The sequence below is a fragment of the Physeter macrocephalus genome, chromosome 12 (assembly GCF_002837175.3).
Source record: "Physeter macrocephalus isolate SW-GA chromosome 12, ASM283717v5, whole genome shotgun sequence".
Taxonomy (NCBI): Eukaryota; Metazoa; Chordata; class Mammalia; order Artiodactyla; family Physeteridae; genus Physeter; species Physeter macrocephalus.
The window spans coordinates 76445959-76465979 of NC_041225.1; the positions used below are offsets into that span (position 1 = coordinate 76445959).

Genomic DNA, 20021 nt, shown 5'->3' on the forward strand with positions numbered 1-20021 from the left:
TATGCTGGAAAAGCCTATTTTTAAATAAAATTTTTAAATTTTTATTTTATATTGGGGTATAGTTGATTTACAATGTTGTGTTAGTTTCAGGTGTAGAACAAAGTGATTCAGCTATACATATACATATATCCATTCTTTTTCAGATTTTTTCCTATGTAGGTTATTACAGAATATCGAGTAGAGTTTCCTGTGCCATACAGTAGGCCCTTGTTGATTACCTATTTTATATATAGTGGTGTGTATATGTTAATCCCAAACTCCTAATTTATCCCTCCCCTCCACCTTTCCCCTTTGGTAACCATAAGTTCGTTTTCAAAGTCTTGAGTCTGTTTCTGTTTTGTAAGTAAATTCATTTATATCATCTTTTTATTTTTTTTAATATTTATTTATTTGGCTGCGCCAGGTCTTAGTTGCAGCACATGGGATCTTTGTTGCCATGTGCAGGATCTTTAGTCGTGGCATGCAGGATCTTTTGTTGCGGCATGCAGGATATTTTGTTGTGGCATGCAGGATATTTTAGTTGCAGCATGTGGGATCTAGTTCCCCAACCAGGGATCGAACCCGGGCCCCCTGCATTGGGAGCGTGGAGTCTTAACCACTGGACCACCAGGGAAGTCCCTGTGTCATCTTTTATGATTTCATATATGTGATGTCATATGATATTTATGTTTGTCTGACTTCACTTAGCATGATAATCTCTAGGTTCATCCATGTTGCTGCAAATGGCATTATTTCACTCTTTTTGTTAAGCCTGAGTAATACTGCATTGTATATATGTACCACATCTTCTTTATCCATTCATCTGTCGATGGACATTTAGGTGGCTTCCATGTCTTGGCTATTGTAAATAGTACTGCAATGAACATAGGGGTGCATGTATCTTCTCGAATTATGGTTTTCTCCAGATATAAGTTCAGGAGTGGGATTGCTGGATCATATGGTAGTTCTATTTTTAGTTTTTTAAGGAACCTCCATACAGTCCTCCATAGTGGTTGTACCAATTTGCATTCCCACCAACAGTGTAGGAGGGTTCCCATTTCTCCACATCCTCTCCAGCATTTATTGTTTGTAGACTTTTTATGTTGGCCATTCTGACCAATGTGAGGTGATACCTCACTGTAGTTTTGATTTGCATTTCTCTAATAATTAGTGATGTTGAGCATCTTTCCATGTGCTTTTTGGCCATCTGTATGTCTTTGGAGAAATGTCTATTTGGATCTTCTGCCCATTTTTTGATTGGATTTTTTTTTCTTTGATATTGATCTGTATGGGCTGTTGGTATATTGTGGAGATTAATTCCTGTTTGTTGCTTCGTTTGCTAATATTTTCTCCCATTCTGTGGGTTGTCTTTTTGTTTTGCTTATGGTTTCCTTTGCTATTCAAAAGCTTTAAAGTTTAATTAGGTCCCATTTGTTTATTTTTGTTTTTATTTTCATTACTCTAGGAGGTGGATCTGAACAGATATTGTTGTGATTTATGGGAAAGAGTGTCTTGCCTTTGTTTTCCTCTAATAGTTTTATAGTATCCGATCTTACATGTAGGTCTTTAATCCATTTTGAGTTTATTTTTGTGTATGGTGTTAGAGAGTGTTCTACTTTCATTCTTTTACATGTAGCTGTCCAGTTTTCCCAGCGCCACTTATTGAAGAGACTGCATTTTCTTCATTGTATGTTCTTGTCTCCTTTGTTGTAGATTAATTGACCATAGAGGTATGGGTTTATTTCTGGGCTTTCTATCCTGTTGCATTGATCTATATTTTTGTTTTTATGCCAGTACCATACTGTTTTGATTACTGTAGCTTTGTAGTATAGTCTGAAGTCAGGGCACCTGATTCCTCCAGCTCCGTTTTTCTTTCTCAGAATTGCTTTGGCTATTTGGGGTCTTTTGTGTTTCCATACACATTTTTAAATTTTTTGTTCTAGTTCTGTGGAAAAGGATGATTTCCATATTTATAAAGAAATTATTAAGAGCACTCAGGGGCATAATAATTATTTCACCCAAAGGAATAAGAAAAATATAAATTATTTAATTTTAAAATGGGCAAAGAGGGGAGTTCCCTGGCATTCCAGTGGTTAGGACTCGGTGCTTTCACTGCCAGGGCCCAGTTTCAATCCCTGGTCAGGGAATTAAGATCCTGCAAGCTGCATTGCATGGCCAAAAATAAATAAAATTAAATAGGCAAAGATAATATGTATAGGCAGAAAAATAAATGGCCAAAAATTTTAAATGTTCATCCTGACTTCATAATTAAATTCAAATCAAAACAATAAAGTATGAATTTTTTAATCTATCAAGCTGTCAAATATTAGAAAGATGGACAACACTGATAAAGGGATGGGGGAAAAGAATAAATAGGTGTATAAGTTGGTAAGTCTCTCTGGAAGATAACTGGGCAGTTTCTGTCAATATTAAGCACCTTTTGAGCTAGCAATCCCACTGCCTGGAATTTACTCTATGATACACTTGAAAAACTTTACTAATGTATAAACTTGCTGGCTTTCTCTAGCAAGTTCTCAGAGACAGGCAGCCAGAATGAACAAGATAAGCAGGGTTTTGGCAACCTTATCCTAGAAATGACATGCCATGACTTTGGCTGTACTCTGTTCATTGGAAACAAGTCGCTAGGTCCAGCCCACACTCAAGGGAAGGAGATACACAAGGACATGAAGGCCAAGAAGCAGAGGTTGTTGATGGTCATCCTAGAGGCTGTCTACCAGAGTCTCTGGTCGGTACTGCATTGGTTGACTGGGCAGTCCTCTCTGGGAGAACTTGACTTCAATAGAGGTCAAGGGCACTGCCAATTGAAGATGCCCTCTGATTTCAGAGCTATTAAAATGTGTGATGTGATTACAATGCTATGATATAATGTACTGGCAGAGGGAAGTGTGACTCTCTGAGAGGTGAAGGAGACATCAAGGAAAGTTTTGCAGAGGAAAATATTAGAGCAAAGTCTTGGTGAAGGAGGCGAGAGAGGAAAGGCAGAGAGTCTTGAAAGTGCAGAGGTACAGATGTGTTGGAGAGCCCCAGAGCGTGGCTGCTGCACAGGATGCAGGCAGGGAGTCACTGAAGAATGTAAAGCAGAGCTATTATATAACGGTTTTGTTAGAATGATTGCTATGGAGGCCGTGGAACATAGATTGGAGAGGAAAGAAACTAGTGGGGGCAGGGAGACCATTAGGAAAGACATTATAAAGAGCCAAGCAGTAAAAAGTGAAGACCCAGAGCAAAACAGGGTGGGATGGAATAAAGAAAAAAATGATTCAAGAAAAACACAGAAGGTAGACTTGATAGGCTGTCAACTGTGAGGGATAAGCAAGGTTGCCTTACTGTACAACTTGTTGTGAAGTGTAGACAGCACCATGGACAGTGCCGCCTTGAGCTATGTGGGGTGGAGCTCTGGAGACAAGGGCAGGGTGGAGCACAGATGAATAGAACATCCAGCCCTTGGATGATAGGTGATGTTGCCCACAGGCCTACAGAGGGAAGCCAGGAGGGGAACAAGAGGAGAAGCAGGCTCAGGGACGTGGCAGTGAGCCAGGGCTTGGAAGTTATTCTCCAAATGTCCGTTCTACTCTTCTTCCTTTATTAACAACTCCCTCCTCTATATTTTATCTGGGAGTGTGTGACTAAGTTATGGCCACTGAGGTGAGCATAGCAGTGATGTCTCAATTTCTGAGTCATGCCCTTGAAAGGAGAGAAGCACACCTGCCTTTTATCTTTCCCTCTTCCTGCAGGTAAGAATAGGGAAGTGGTTGTGAGCCATCTTTGACAAAGCAGATGAGGGTAGCATCTCAGAAATGGCAGAGCAACAACATACAATCTGAAAGCCCCACACATCCAGCTTCCACTGGTCCTAAACCACTAGTGAGAAAGAGATAAACTTCCAACTGGTTTAAGCCACTTTGGGGGATGGGGGATGGTGTGGGGAGAGTCTCTTGCTACAGAAGCCTAGTTTGTATCCTAACTATTAGAGAAGCTATGTAAAAGTGGGGTGTAAAGTGACAGAGGAAAATGTACCTCTCAGATCTCCTTGGCAGGATGCATAATTGAGGGTCAGCCCTGCTGCTGTTCTCTGAGTCACTGCTGCATTTGTGCCAAGGCTGCCCTCAGGGTGCTCCTAACTAATGTCTGAACTGGCAAGGATACCATTACTGCAAGATGCAGGACTCCTTTGACAGGAACATTGCCTCTAGGAGTTGCCTGGCTTGGCTGGTAAATCTAGAAGTGTCAGTTGAGGAGTGTTCCGAGTTTGGTGGTAGCTTGTGTTTGGGAGTAAAGGAGACCAGCCAGGGAGGGTGAGGATAAGACAAAAACATTTTAAAGTGCTTCCTTCATGCCTGGAACTGTTCTAAGAGCTTTAGTTGTATTAATTCCTTAAACGTCACACTACCTATGAGGTTGGGTGGCAAACACTGCTAGTTTTCCCCCAATATCTCTTCTTCCCTTCTTTGGGAACAGAACTCCGAAATGTTGGCTGGGCACATGGCTGACTAGAATAAGGATAATACTTCTCAGCCTTCTTTGCTAGGTGTTGCCATGTGACATGTTCTGGCCAATAGGATCTAAGCAGAAGTGCTGGGATATGTCTTACAAGTTGAGGATGTACTCTTGGTCTTTCTTCTTCCTTCTGGTTAGAATGTGGTTGTGTTGACTGGAACTGGACCCTGATATGGAAGCCATGTGGTGAGGATTGCTAATGTAAGCTCAGGTCCCTGATGATTGTATATCTTCCATATTCACCATGGATTGCCTATTTTTACATGAAAGGAAAAGGCTATCTTGTATTATTCTGTTATTGCTACTTTGTTACTAGCAGTTGAATCTAATATGGTAATGGTAATACAGATAGGTAGTAATACTATCCACATTTTACAAAGTACAAAGAGGTGATGAAGTACAAAGAGGTTAGGGGATTTGCCCAAGGTCACTCAACTGGTAAGTGGCAGAGCCAAGACTTTGATCCAAGCACAGGGCTGCAGAGCCTGCCAGCGTGGTCTGATACTGCTATGGGAGATGTGACTCAGCACACATTTCCTTCACATTGGTGTAAAAAGACTCTTCACACGGGCTTTCACACCTTCCTCAAAATGTCCTCATTTCAGTCTTAGTGCCCATTCCATTTGTGTCCAGCCTACTTCCCCCTAGTTACTTTCCTGACTTGCACATCTTTGCTAATGCTTTTCTTCTTTGGTCTGGACCGACCTCTCCCATTTCTCCCTTCAAAGCCCAGTTCTCTCCTTTCATATCTCTTCAACCAACGTCTTCGTGTACTCCTATGAAATGATTCATTCAACCAATATTTTTTTTCTCCTATGTATTAAGAATGACACTACTTATATACCATCCTGGGAAGAATCAAGAAAATAGTCACTCAAGTCATTTTGTGTTCTGCAGTTCATATGGGGAGCTCTAGTTGAGAAAGGCTAATAATAGACATGTAAACTGAAGTTAGAGAGTATAAAAGACTTGCTCAATCGACAGCATATGGAAAAGCTAAAGACGGGAAATTCCTGTGCTAAATAGTCCCTAGTGTTATTATATAAAGTCATCTATGGGAACCATGTTAAAATAAATCCTTTTAATTTCTCACCTTCTTACCCCTGCCCTCCGCCATTCATGCAACCAGTATTTATTGAGATCTGCTGTGTGCTAGGCACTGGGGATTCTACAATGCGCAAAAGCAGATCAACAGTTAGTTGTAATCTATCATACTTACCTTTGTGTTTGCTGCAACAGTGGCTTTCAAACACTAAAAAAAAACCCCAAACCAAAACAACAAACTCACTCAATATAACCATAACATACCCCACACGTGTGATGATTTAAGAAGCAACGTTTACCTTTAGCACATGTAATCACTCTGATATTTAAACTCTATTCTCTTTCATTGAGATAACACTGATGGTGGATGCCTGCTGAACTGTTTTTACAGCCTACTAATAGGTTGGAAAGACAGGTTTGAGAAATATTGGTTCCCTTTTCCATTCAGTTATCCAAACAAACATTTCCTGGTGCCTACTGTGTGCTGGGCACAGCTCAGCCCGAGAGCAACGCCTGCTCACAGCGCACTACAAGCTCTGGTGGGATGGGGGGCAGATGTTCATACTGGTAAATAAATATTAATGGAATTAAATTAAACTGAGAGATAGGCATCAGAATTATAGAAATAAATTAGAGCGGTGACTTCCATAAAAGCAGAATCTTAGCCTCTTATAGACCTGTTGTGGTGTGAAACTTGAATCAAAGTCCTGATTCTAGTGCATTGCTAACGAAAGTCAATCCTGGATACAGTCTTTTCTTCTGTCACTAGACAGAGAAAGTGTGGTGCAGGTGTGTTTAGAAAAGGTGACAATGATTTGGTCTTACCCTGGTATGGATATGGGTTATGGGAAAAAAAGACATTCTTACAGCATTTTGCATTTCTTCCCCCAAAGCCTGTCAGTGTCATCACCCTCACTTTGCTGCAGGTGAGATGCCACCTGAAGTTGTCCAACTTTGCCACCTCATTCATCTCCTCTCCCTCTCCCCAAATCAAACTGATCAAAACCAAGCTTGGTATAGAAACATCCATCCTTATCCTTTCTCCTTGGGTCTTCCTATCCCAGGATGAGCCCCACCTGCTTTTGGACTCATCTCTTCCCATTGCTTCTGGGGCTTTGCTTTACGACCTGGCCTTCTTTTCACCAGCTAGTCCCCATCAGCATGTGAAAACACTTGAAAGGAAAAGGCAAAATCTCCTTTCATTCCATATCCGTATCCAGCTACTGTCCATTTCTCTTACCCATCCTGTCAAACATTTTGAAAGCATGGTCTCAACTTTCTCACCTCCTCTGTCCACTGTGACCTGGCTTCTGCCCCAGTCGTTCACTGAAACTGCTCCCTGCAAAGGGCCCAATGGCCCTCCTGTCAAATCCAAAGAACAATTTCTTTATTATCCTACTTGCCCTCTTCCATGTCTAACACTGCTGACCACTCCCTCCATCCCGACCCTTGGCTTCCATGATCAAATGTCTTCTCTGTTTTCTTCCTCCTTCTTTCGGTTTCCCTTTTCAGACTCCATTTTTCTGCCCATCCCCTTCATGCTGATCTCCAGGGTTTTCACCCAAGCCCTCCGCCAGCCTCTTTTCATTCTAGTCTCTCAGAATGATGGTGACTAAACAAGGTGCAAGTCCCAGGCTCTGAAAAACACTCCCTTCACTGCACGCCCATATCACGGGTTCCACTTATAATGCCCCTCAGATCTGTCACCTCCTCTCCACTCTGACAAATATCCCCCCTTCCAGTTTTTATCCCACTCCTGTCCATTGTTCAAATTGTCATAAGAATGATTTTTCTAAAACACAAGTCCGATCACGTCATTTCTCCATTTAGATCACCTCAGTGGTTTCCTGTTGCCTATAGAACAAAGTCCACGAACCTCAGCAGGGCAAATGAGGCCTTTCATGAGGGGGCAATTTGCCCCCTCGCAGCCTCATCTCCTGTAGCCCCCTTACATGACTCTGTTAGAGCCCCCTTGGTGCAGTGTGTTTCTCCATGCTTCTGTGCCTGGGCACTTGCCGCTCCCCTTTGCTCTCTTGAAGACAAGAGTCCTCACTCTATAAGCCTCCTCTGAGAAGAGAACTACATGAGCACCACACTCCCCTAGGGAGAATTAGGCACTTTCTCCTCTGTGCTCCCAGGGCACACTGGATTTACCATGAAGGTGAATTCACACTCGTCTCCTCCACTACTGCCTGAGCCCCATGTCTTATTTTCGTGATCACTCCAGCATACAGCAGACTTGGACACACAGTAGGTGCTCGATAAATGTTGTGGTGTAATTTTTACCCACCCTAGTACTGGATGGTTACAAAAGGCTAGAACCCATGCTTTGACCCTGAAGATGTTTTGACTCGTTTTTCCCCCCAATTTTTCTTTTGAAGATAATCTCAAACTTACAGAAGAGTTGCAAGAATAGTTCAAGGAACCCTCAGATACACTTCACCTGGATTCACCAGGTGTCAACCTTTGCCACACTTGCTTTATCTGCTTTTCTCTGAGTTAATTGCAGACATCATGACAATTTACCTATAAATATTTCAGCATGTAATCTCCAAAGAACAAGAATGCTCTCCTTTGTAACCAAAGTTTAACTGCTCAGAAGCTTTAACATTGACACAACATTATCCAGTATGCAGTCTGAAATGCAATTTAAATTTCCCCAATTATGTCATTTTAAACTGTTTGTTTTGGATCCAGGAGTTCATTTAGGATCAAGCATTGCATCTATTGTCACATCTCTTTAGTCTTCTTTTGACATTCATGAAATGTTTATTTTTGTAGAGTTTAGGCCAGATCCATTTTGCAGAATTTCCCTCAATTTGGACTTTTCTGATTGTTTCCTCATGATTAGATTCAGAATAAGCATTTTTGGCAGGAATGCTACTTAGGTGATGGTGTACACATGTCAGTTTGCTCCATTGTTAGTGATGCTGAGTTTGACCATTTGGTTAAGGTGGTTAGTTGCCAGATTTATCCCTTGTAAAGATTACTTGTTGCTTTTGAATGTAGTTAGTAAGTAAACTGAGCAGGGGTATGTTTGATATACCTCCATATTGCATGATTATCCTCTTCCCCAGCAACATTTTACTCATTGATTTAGAGGTTTTTTTTTCGAAAATTTTCTTATTGTGGTAAAATACACATAAAAAATTTACCATTGTAACCATTATGTGTACAGTTCAATGGTGTTAAGTACATTCATAATGTTGTGCTACCGTCACCACCCTCCATCTCCAGAATTTGTTTCATCTTGTAAAACTGAAATTCTATACCCACTAAACAATAACTCCCCACTTCCCTCTCCCCGAAGCCCCTGGCAACACTGTTCTTTCTGTTCCTATGATTTTGACTACTCTCAATACTTCATATACCGTAAGTTTTCCTGTAAGTCTTACCCCAGGTTCCAGTGATACATATCTCACTATGTGCTGTTCCACTGGTAATATTCTTTATGAACTGGATAAAAGATGAACAGCTAATTCACAAGAAAACGGTACCCACCAGTATTGCCTATCCAGTTCTTTTCTATCTGATACCTTGTGTTAGCTGTCCATGAGTTTGGTGAAGTAAAGTGTAAAAAGTGAAATCAAAATGTCATTTTGTTTGCGGGTCAAAACACTTGGTAAACAGTCTGGTAAACAGTCTGCTTACAAAACTGTTGTAGCTTTTTGGAAAATGACGTTGGAATGTAGTAGCTCCGGTAAGCAAATGGAGAAAGTATTCTCTACCAGTTTATTTCATTGAGGAGAACAGACCACAGGCAGAGGACAGTCCATCACAGTGGAACAGAACAGTGAGGTACTTCCAGACTTCCAAAATTCCATACCTGTTCTGCCTGCTAAATAAATATCCACAGACCTGTCAGCAACATTTCCCAAATAGTCGGCGCAAAGTTTTTGCTGGAAGGTGAAAATTCGTTAAAGGAATCATTAATATCCACTTAATTTTTGTAAAATTGAATCGAGCTGCAGTAATATACGCTTGCAATCACATTCTTTTGTCATCTAGAAAGGACTATTACATGAATAAAATGTAAACATTCCCGAAGTAACTGGGAACTTGGTAGCTCGTGCTACTTGGACAGGTGGCGGAAAGGCGTGAGACTTGGCGTCCAGGGGAGAGCCAGAGGGCACCAACTCCGTAGGAGCTTTCAACAGAACACGAATACGGTGTAAAGAGGGCGCGCTCCGCCGAGACCACCTCCGCCTCGCATCGTGGGCGCGCTCCGACCTCAGCAAGTCGGTCGCACAGCAAACAGGGTGACCAAGTGCTCGCGAGGGTCGTGTTCTCGAGAGGACCGAACACTGTCAGCACGGCCGGTGGCAGCCCGACGGCCGTTTCCTATCTGCAGCCTCGGTGCAGCTCTCAGGCGCCCCTTACTCACCGCCCCGCTTGCCAGCTCTGAAGGTCATCGCTGCAGTAATAATAGCGAACCGTTGAGAGGCATCCGGCCTTCCCCAGCCCGTGCACTTGCGAGACCCGCGGCGGGGCCCAGGGCCTCCGCAAACCCCACCTGGCCTCCCAGGTCGCCCCCTCCCCAGCGCCGTTGCTCGGGCCCCTCGCCTACCCACCGCTGCCCCCCACGCGACCCCTCCCCTCCTGGCCCGCACCGGCCTCGGGCCCAACCCCCTCCCGGGCGCGGGACTCCTGAGCCCGGGCGCGGGACTCCTGAGCCCGGGCGCGGGATTCCTGAGCCCAGACGCCCCCCGCCCCCTCCACCCTCCGGGCCCCGCCCCGCGCCCCCGCCCCTCGGCACCAGCCCCGCTCCGGCTCTCCCGGAGCTCCGCAGCGGGGCGAGCGGTGCGGGCGGGGCCGGGTGGCGCAGGGGGCGGGGATTTCTGGCACTTTCTGGGCGCTGCGAACGCTCTGATCTTGGGCTCGAAGGCCGGAAACGTCGGCGACGGAGCCGTAGCGCCGCGGCGGCCCTTCCTTGTTCTCCGTTGAGGCCGCGCCGCCGCGCAGACATGGCCAAGTGGGGCCAGGGGGACCCGCGCTGGATCGTGGAGGAGCGGGAGGACGGGACCAACGTGAACAACTGGCACTGGTGCGGCCGGGCAGGGACCGGGGCCGCGGCTTCCGGGCCTCCCCCCTCAGGAGCCGGCGGACGGGGCGGGGCGGGGGGGAGACCCTCTGCGAGCGCCCGGCTCCCTGTGCCCTGGGTGCAGGGGCGGCCGGGTGTCTCGGGGCGCCTCCTGGGCCGTGGTGGGCCCCGGGCCGGGGGAGTGGGGAGGGTTGGGGGCTGCACAGGTGCAGATGCTCGTCTTTAGCCTCAGGGCTTGCGGAGCCCTTGGAGCCTGGAGACCCGGGGTCTTATCTGCACCGGCTCTGGGACTTCACTTTCCTCTTTTTGAAAGTTGGGTTGGGTCCCAGGAATAGAAGTCATTCTTGACTTACCGCTTCAGCTTTGGCAGTCTGTGACCTTAGAAGCTCTCCCCGCGTCGCCCCTCCCCCCCAGCCCCTTGAAGTTTGGGGGAGTTAAAATGAAGGTAGAAAGTGTGTGTGTGTGTGTGTGTGTGTGTTTGGGTGGGTGGTACGTATGTATTGGAAAGAACAGGAATTTGGATCTCAACTCCACATCTAACTTGATGAGTCTCTGGTGAGCCCTGCCTTCTAGGAGTTCTAACTAGTTACCCATCCTTTTTCTATCTCACCTGGAGCTTGGGCTGATTTTTGCCCCTCGCTCTTCAGTCAGAGCTTCAGGAAGTGATGTTCTCTGCTCTGCTCCTCTGAGGGCTGTGCTACCTCAAGGCCATCAAGGTGATGCTGAGGCAGGTCCAGAGCAGAGCAAAGCCTTAGCCTGTGAGGGCATCCTTCCCTGGGGGAGTCCTGGCTTGGGGTTGGGAAGAGCTGACCTCTCCTTTCCCAGCCTTGTCACCATGGACACTTAATGGACTTCTCTCTGCTCATTTCCACCCCTTAAAATGGGACCATTATTTGGGAGGATTATATGAGATAATATCTGTGTGAAAACACTTGATAATTGTCTTATTACGGTAAAAGTTATTTCAGTTATAATTACCTTTTCATGTGGCCCAGGTTTTGCCCCTCCATTTCCACCAGGTGAGATTTCGAGACCTCCTTTCCCCCAAATAAACCAGTGTTTTTAAGACAGAATACCACCTAACAGCTGCTTGAGAGGAATTGGGCTGATCTGGACTGGGCCAGGGCATTATCCTGATTCCCCAGGGTGGGCGTGTGGACACCAGTGGGGGCTTCCATTCACAGCTCTGCCCTTCTTCTGGCCCTCGGCAGGACAGAGCGGGATGCCACCAGCTGGTCCAAGGGGAAGCTCCGCGAGCTCCTGGTGGGCATCGCTGTGGAGAATGAGGCTGGCCGTTGCGAGATCAGTGAGCTGAAGCAGGTGGAAGGTGAGGCTTCCTGCAGCAGCCGCAAAGGAAAGCTGATTTTCTTCTATGAGTGGAACATCAAACTGGGCTGGAAAGGTAACAGGGTCCTCCAGGTACAGGTGGGGCTGGGGGCTGTGTTGGGGCAGAGTTGGTTGATTCATTAGTCATTCATTCAACAGATATATTTAGAACTCCTGCTATGGGCCCCTGAATTGGTGTTTGGAGTTCTGGAACCCTTACTGCACGTGGAGTTCCTTGTCCAACCAGCTGTGGGCTTCCCTTTCTCCCAGCACTCAGAGCTCCTTAGGGCTCTTAGCTGTCAGCTGGACTCAATCGGCCAGGCATTTGTGAGCACTAGCGTTTCCTGGAGCTGCTGCCTGGAGCATTCTTCCCCTCTATAGGTGCCTGCTGGCTCCTTCAGCTCTTTCAGGTTTGCATCCTGAGTAAAGCCATCTGTCTCCATTCTCTAACAGTTTCAGATCCCTTCCTTGTACTGTTTCCCATCCCTGCTTTATTTCTCCCCAAAGCACTGATATTTGGCACACTACATATGGTTACATTATTATTGTTCTGGATTCTCCTTTCCTCCCCATTCATCAGGGCAGAGATTTTTTAAAATATCAGCTTTATTGAGATATAACTCACATACCATACAGTTCGCCCATTTAACGTGTACAATTCCCTGGTTTTCAGTATATTCACAGAGTTGTGCAGCCATCACTACAGTCAGTTATAGAACATTTTCATCTCTCCCGCAAAACCATGTACCTGTTAGCAGTCACTCCCCCAGTCCTTGCAACCTCTAATCTAATTTCTGTCTCCATGGATTTGCCTGTTCTGGACATTTCATATGAATGGTATCACACAGTATGTGGTCTTTTGTGAGTAGCTTCTTTCACTTGACATAATGTTTTCAAGGTTCATCTGTCTTGTAGCATGTTTCATTCTTTTTCATTGTTGACTAACGTTCTGTTGTATAGATGTAGCACATTTTGTTTATCTGTTCATCAGTTGATAGACATTTTGGTTGTTTTCATTCTTCAGCTCTTTGGGTTAGGAATTGATTGGTTTTGTTTCCAGATCACTGTCTGAAACATTGTTTGTTTGTTTGTTTTGCGGTACGCGGGCCTCTCACTGTTGTGACCTCTCCCGTTGCGGAGCACAGGCTCCCGACGCACAGGCTCAGCGGCCATGGCTCACGGGCCCAGCTGCTCCGCGACATGTGGGATCTTCCCGGACCGGGGCATGAAGCTGTGTCCCCTGCATCAGCAGGCGGACTCTCAACCACTGCGCCACCAGGGAAGCCCTGTGTTTGTTGAATGAATAAATTTCTCCCGTGGTGCCTGGCTCCTTGCTGGGTGGACAGTCTACACAATAAATATTTGTTGAAATAACCATGGATATGAAGACAAAGGAAGAGGAGATAGGGCAAGATCTGGTTCTGGAGGATGGTGCTGTGTTTGGGCCTCAGCTTGTGTCGGCTCCTTTCTTGAGGGTTTGGGTTAGAGAGCTGCCTGGTGAGCTGTCCTTGGGCCTCTGTCCTAGTGGCTGTCTTGCTAACTGGAGCCAGGCCAGAGCCCAGGGAATGTTCAGCGAGCATCAAAAGCAGTCCCACTTGTGCCTTGAAACCTTCTGGCCGGGGGTTTGCTCTCGGTTACTCCCTCAGTGGCTGCTCTTGGCTGGATCACAGCAGGGTCTGGCTCCTTACACATCCAGCTCCCCAAGACAGGGGCTCTGAGGTCCCCAAGGAAACTCATGGTCTTGTGTCTCTTCCATCTCCCTTAGCTCAAAGCAGCAACCAGCTCCTTTGTAGGATAAGACCCAGCAACTCCCAGGCAGCAGCCAGAGGGCAGACGGAACAGGGCTTCCCTGACCCCGTGTGTTTTCTCCTCTAGTAGTTAGTCCTAGAGCTGGCTAGTGGGACCCGCTGGGGAGGAGACCATACTCCGGTCTTCCTTTTTTTTAAAAAAAATTAAATTTTAATTATATTAAATTTAGCTTTCTCAGATTTATTGAGATATAATTGATTTATAACATTGTATGAGTGAAAGGTATACAGCATGATGATTTGATATATGTGTATATTGCAAAATGATTTCCACAATAAGGTTAGTTAAAATATCCATCACCTCATATAGTTACAATTTTTTTGTGTGTATGTTGAGAACTTTTAAGATCTGCTCTCTTAGCAATTTTCAAGTGTATAATACTGTATTGCTTACCCTGCTGTACATTACATCCTCAGAACTTACTCATCATATAAGTGGAAGTTATATGTGCCCTTTGTGTCTTTTGACCACCTTCACCACCCTTCCCTCTGCCACCTTGCAACCACCAGTCTACATTCTGTTTCTGTGAGTTTTTTTTTTTTTTTTGATTACACATATAAATGAGATCATACACTATTTGGTTTTCTCTGACTTATTTCACTTAGCATAATGCCCTCAAGGTTCATCCATTTTGTCACAAATGGCAAGATTTCCCTTCTTTTTTGTGGCTGAATAATATTCCATTGTGTAAATATGCCACATTCTCCGTCCCCTGCATCGGTAGGCGGACTCTCAACCACTGCGCCACCAGGGAAGCCCCACATTCTCTTTATTCATTCATCCATCGATGGACACTTAGGTTGTTTCCATGTCTTGGCTACCATAAATAATGCTGTATTGAATATCGGGCTGAAAATAGTGATTCCATTTCCTTTGGCTATATATCCAGAAGTGGAATTGCTACATCATGTGGTAATTCTATTTTTAATTTTTTGAGGAACCTCTATACAGTTTTCCATAGTGGCTGCACCAATTTACATTCCCACCAATAGTGCATGAGAGTTCCCTTTTCTCCACATCCTCACCAGCACTTGTTATCTCTTTTTGATAGTAGCCATTCTAACAGGGGTGCAGTGTTATCTCTTTATGGTTTTGATTTACATTTCCCTGATGATTAGTGATGTTGGACACCTTTTCAGGTACCTGTTGGGCATTTGAATATTTTCTTTGCATAAATGTCTATTCAGTTCCTTTGCCCATCTTTTTAATGGTATTATTATTATTATTTTTTGCTATTGAGTTGTATGATTCCTTACATATTTTGGATATTAACTCATCAGATATGGTTTACAAATATTTACTCCTATTCTGTAGGTTGCCTTTTCATTTTGTTGATTGTTTCTTTTACTGTGCAGAAGCTTTTTAGTTTGAGTAGTCCCTAGACCAACACCAAGGAGCTTTTTCCCTGTTTTTTTCCCTAGGAGCTTTATGGATTCAGGTCTTACATTTAAGTTTTTAATCCATTTCAAGTTAATTTTTGTGTATAGTGTATATTTTGTGTATAGTGTAAGATTCATTTTCATTCTTTTGCATGTGAATATCCAGTTTTCCCAGCACCATTTATTGAAGATAGTATCTTTTACCCATGGAGTTTTTTTGTTTCCCTTGTCATATATTAGCTGACCATATATGCATGGGTTTATTTCTGGGCTCTTGATTCTGTTCCATTGGTACATGTCTTTTTTTAATGCCAGTACCATACTGTTTTGATCACTCTTGCTTTGTAGTAAAGTTTGAAATCAGGAATTGTGATGCCTCCAGCTTTGTTCTTCTTTCTTGGGATTGCTTTGGCTATCAGAGTGTTTTGTGGTTCCATGTGAATTTTAGGATTGTTTTTTCTACTTCTGTAAAAAAATGCCACTGGAATCTTGGTAGGGATTGCATTGAATGTATAGATGCCTTTGTGTAGTATGGACATTTAAAAAATTTATTTATTTATTTTATGCAGTGGGTTCTTACTAGTTATCTATTTTATACATATTAGTGTATATATGTCAATCCCAATCTCCCAAGTAGTATGGACATTTTAACAATATTAATTCTTCCAAGACATGAACATGGGATATCTTTCATCAGTGTCTTATAGTTTGCCATCTACAGATCTTTTACCTCCTAGGTCAAATTTATTCCTAAGTATATACCGTTTTTGCTGCTATTGTAAATGGGATGTTTTCTTTATTTCTTTTTCAGATAGTTCATTGTTAGTGTATTGAAAAGCTACTGATTTTTGTATGTTGATTTTCTATCCTGAAACTTTACTGAATTTATTTATTAGTTCTAACAGTCTCTTGGACTTTTTTGTATATATGATCATGTGCTATGCAAATAGAGGTAATTTTACCTTTTCCTTTCCAATTTGGATGCTTTTTTTTTTTTTTTTTGTGGTACACAGGCCTCTCACTGTTGTGGCCTCTCCCGTTGTGGAGCACAGGCTTCGGACGCGCAGGCTCAGCAGCCATGGCTCAGGGGCCTAGCCGCTCCACGGCATGTGGGATCTTCCCGGACTGGGGCACGAAGCCATGTCCCCTGCATCGGCAGGCGGACTCTCAACCACTGTGCCACTAGGGACGCCCTGGATGCCTTTTATTTCTTTTTCTTGCTTGATTGCTCCACATCCTCACCAGCACTTGTTATCTCTTTTTGATAGTAGCCATTCTAACAGGGGTGCAGTGTTATCTCTTTATGGTTTTGATTTACATTTCCCTGATGATTAGTGATGTTGGACACCTTTTCAGGTACCTGTTGGGCATTTGAATATTTTCTTTGCATAAATGTCTATTCAGTTCCTTTGCCCATCTTTTTAATGGTATTATTATTATTATTTTTTGCTATTGAGTTGTATGATTCCTTACATATTTTGGATATTAACTCATCAGATATGGTTTACAAATATTTACTCCTATTCTGTAGGTTGCCTTTTCATTTTGTTGATTGTTTCTTTTACTGTGCAGAAGCTTTTTAGTTTGAGTAGTCCCTAGACCAACACCAAGGAGCTTTTTCCCTGTTTTTTTCCCTAGGAGCTTTATGGATTCAGGTCTTACATTTAAGTTTTTAATCCATTTCAAGTTAATTTTTGTGTATAGTGTATATTTTGTGTATAGTGTAAGATTCATTTTCATTCTTTTGCATGTGAATATCCAGTTTTCCCAGCACCATTTATTGAAGATAGTATCTTTTACCCATGGAGTTTTTTTGTTTCCCTTGTCATATATTAGCTGACCATATATGCATGGGTTTATTTCTGGGCTCTTGATTCTGTTCCATTGGTACATGTCTTTTTTTAATGCCAGTACCATACTGTTTTGATCACTCTTGCTTTGTAGTAAAGTTTGAAATCAGGAATTGTGATGCCTCCAGCTTTGTTCTTCTTTCTTGGGATTGCTTTGGCTATCAGAGTGTTTTGTGGTTCCATGTGAATTTTAGGATTGTTTTTTCTACTTCTGTAAAAAAATGCCACTGGAATCTTGGTAGGGATTGCATTGAATGTATAGATGCCTTTGTGTAGTATGGACATTTAAAAAATTTATTTATTTATTTTATGCAGTGGGTTCTTACTAGTTATCTATTTTATACATATTAGTGTATATATGTCAATCCCAATCTCCCAAGTAGTATGGACATTTTAACAATATTAATTCTTCCAAGACATGAACATGGGATATCTTTCATCAGTGTCTTATAGTTTGCCATCTACAGATCTTTTACCTCCTAGGTCAAATTTATTCCTAAGTATATACCGTTTTTGCTGCTATTGTAAATGGGATGTTTTCTTTATTTCTTTTTCAGATAGTTCATTGTTAGTGTATTGAAAAGCTACTGATTTTTGTATGTTGATTTTCTATCCTGAAACTTTACTGAATTTATTTATTAGTTCTAACAGTCTCTTGGACTTTTTTGTATATATGATCATGTGCTATGCAAATAGAGGTAATTTTACCTTTTCCTTTCCAATTTGGATGCTTTTTTTTTTTTTTTTTGTGGTACACAGGCCTCTCACTGTTGTGGCCTCTCCCGTTGTGGAGCACAGGCTTCGGACGCGCAGGCTCAGCAGCCATGGCTCAGGGGCCTAGCCGCTCCACGGCATGTGGGATCTTCCCGGACTGGGGCACGAAGCCATGTCCCCTGCATCGGCAGGCGGACTCTCAACCACTGTGCCACTAGGGACGCCCTGGATGCCTTTTATTTCTTTTTCTTGCTTGATTGCTCTGGCTAGGACTTCCAATACTGTGTTGAATGGGAGTGGTGAGAGTGGGTATCCTTAGCTTGTTCCTGTTATTAGAGGGAAGACTTCTAACATTCCACTGTTGAGTACAATGTCAGCTGTGGGGTTGTCATATATATCGCCTTTATTATGTTGAGATATGTTTGTATTATACCCACTTTGTTGGGAGTTTTTATTATCAGTGGATGTTGAATTTTCTCAAATGCTTTTTCTGCATGAATTGAGATGATCATATTATCTTTATTTTTCATTGTATTAATGTGATGCATCACATTTGACTTGGGTATTAAACCATCCTTGCATCCCAGGGATTAATCCCACTTGATCATAGTATTTGATCCTTTTAATGTGCTGTTGAATTCAATTTGCCAGTATTTTGTTGAGAATTTTTGCATCTATATTTATCAGGTATATTTGTCTGTAATTTTTTCTTTTTCTTTTTTTTTTTTGGCCACACTGTGTGGCATGCGGATCTTAGTTCCCCGACCAGGGATCAAACCTGGGCCTCCTGCAGTGGAAGTGCAGAGTCTTAACCACTGGACGGCTGAGTAACCCTGTAATTTTTTCTTGTAGTGTCCTTAACTGGCTTTGGTATCCTGGTAATGCTGGCCTCTTAAAATGAGTCTGGGAATGTTCCCTCTCTTCAGTTTTTGGGAAGAGTCTGAAAAGGATTGATGTTAATTCTTTAAATGTTTGGTAGAATTCCCCAGTGAAATCATCTGATTCCAGGCTTTTATTTGTTGGGAGTTTTTTTTGATTACTGATTCAGTTTCCTTAATCATAATTGGTCTGTTCAGACTTTCTAGTCCTTAATTATTCAGGCTTGGTAGGTGATATGTTTCTAGGAATTTATCCATTTCTTTTAGGTTGTCCAGTTTTTATAGCATAAAATTGTTAACAGTAGTTGCTTATTATCCTTTGTATTTGTGTGGTATCAGTTGTAATGTCTCCTCTTTAATTTTTAATTTTATTTATTTGGGTCCTCTTTTTTTCCCTTGGTTAGTCTAGCTAAAGTTTTGTCAATATTGTTTTTTTTTTTTTACATCTTTATTGGAGTATAATTGCTTAACAATGGTGTGTTAGTTTCTGCTTTATAACAAAGTGGATCAGTTATACATATACATATGTTGTTAGCATACGGTATTTGTTTTTCTCCTTCTGACTTACTTCACTCTGTATGACAGACTCCAGGTCTATCCACCTCATTACAAATAACTCAGTTTCATTTCTTTTTATGGCTGAGTAATATTCCATTGTATATATGTGCCACATCTTCTTTATCCATTCATCTGTTGATGGTCACTTGGGTTGCTTCCATGTCCTGGCTATTGTAAATAGAGCTGCAATGAACATTTTGGTACATGACTCTTTTTGAATTATGGTTTTCTCAGGGTATATGCCCAGTAGTTGATTGCTGGGTCATATGGTAGTTCTATTTGTAGTTTTTTAAGGAACCTCCATACTGTTCTCCATAGTGGCTGTACCAATTCACATTCCCACCAGCAGTGAAAGAGTATTCCCTTTTCACCACACCCTCTCCATCACTGATTGTTTCTAGATTTTTTTGATGATGGCCATTCTGACCAGTGTGAGATGATATCTCATTGTAGTTTTGATTTGCATTTCTCTAATGATTAATGATGTTGAGCATTCTTTCATGTGTTTGTTGGCGATCTGTATATCTTCTTTGGAGAAATGTCTATTTAGTTCTTCTGCCCATTTTTGGATTGGGTTGTTTGTTTTTTTGTTATTGAGCTGCAAGAGTTGCTTATAAATTTTGGATATTAGTCCTTTGTCAGTTGCTTCGTTTGCAAATATTTTCTCCCATTCTGAGGGTTGTCTTTTGGTCTTGTTTATGGTATCCTTTGCTGTGCAAAAGCTTTTAAGTTTCATTAGGTCCCATTTGTTTATTTTTGTTTTTATTTCCATTTCTTTAGGAGGTGAGTCAAAAAGGATCTTACTGTGATTTATGTCATAGAGTGTTCTGCCTATGTTTTCCTCTAAGAGTTTGATAGTGTCTGGCCTTACATGTAGGTTGTTAATCCATTTGAGCTTATTTTTGTGTATGGTGTTAGGGAGTGT

At 42.7% G+C, this 20021-nt stretch overlaps 1 protein-coding gene across 3 annotated transcripts in view; it reads left to right on the forward strand.

Moving 5' to 3' along the window:
• The first annotated feature begins 10451 nt into the window (after positions 1-10451).
• LOC102980711 (activator of 90 kDa heat shock protein ATPase homolog 2) overlaps positions 10452-20021 on the forward strand; it is a 32518-nt gene continuing 22948 nt past the window's right edge. For 2 of the 3 annotated variants that reach the window (XM_024133571.3, XM_024133572.3), the window contains exons 1-2: positions 10452-10585; positions 11794-11984. In XM_024133571.3, coding sequence (XP_023989339.1) covers positions 10506-10585; positions 11794-11984 — 271 coding nt within the window. In that variant the 5' untranslated portion in view covers positions 10452-10505. The remainder of the gene's footprint in view (positions 10586-11793; positions 11985-20021) is intronic. The other variant, XM_055089200.1, reaches the window with a different exon arrangement.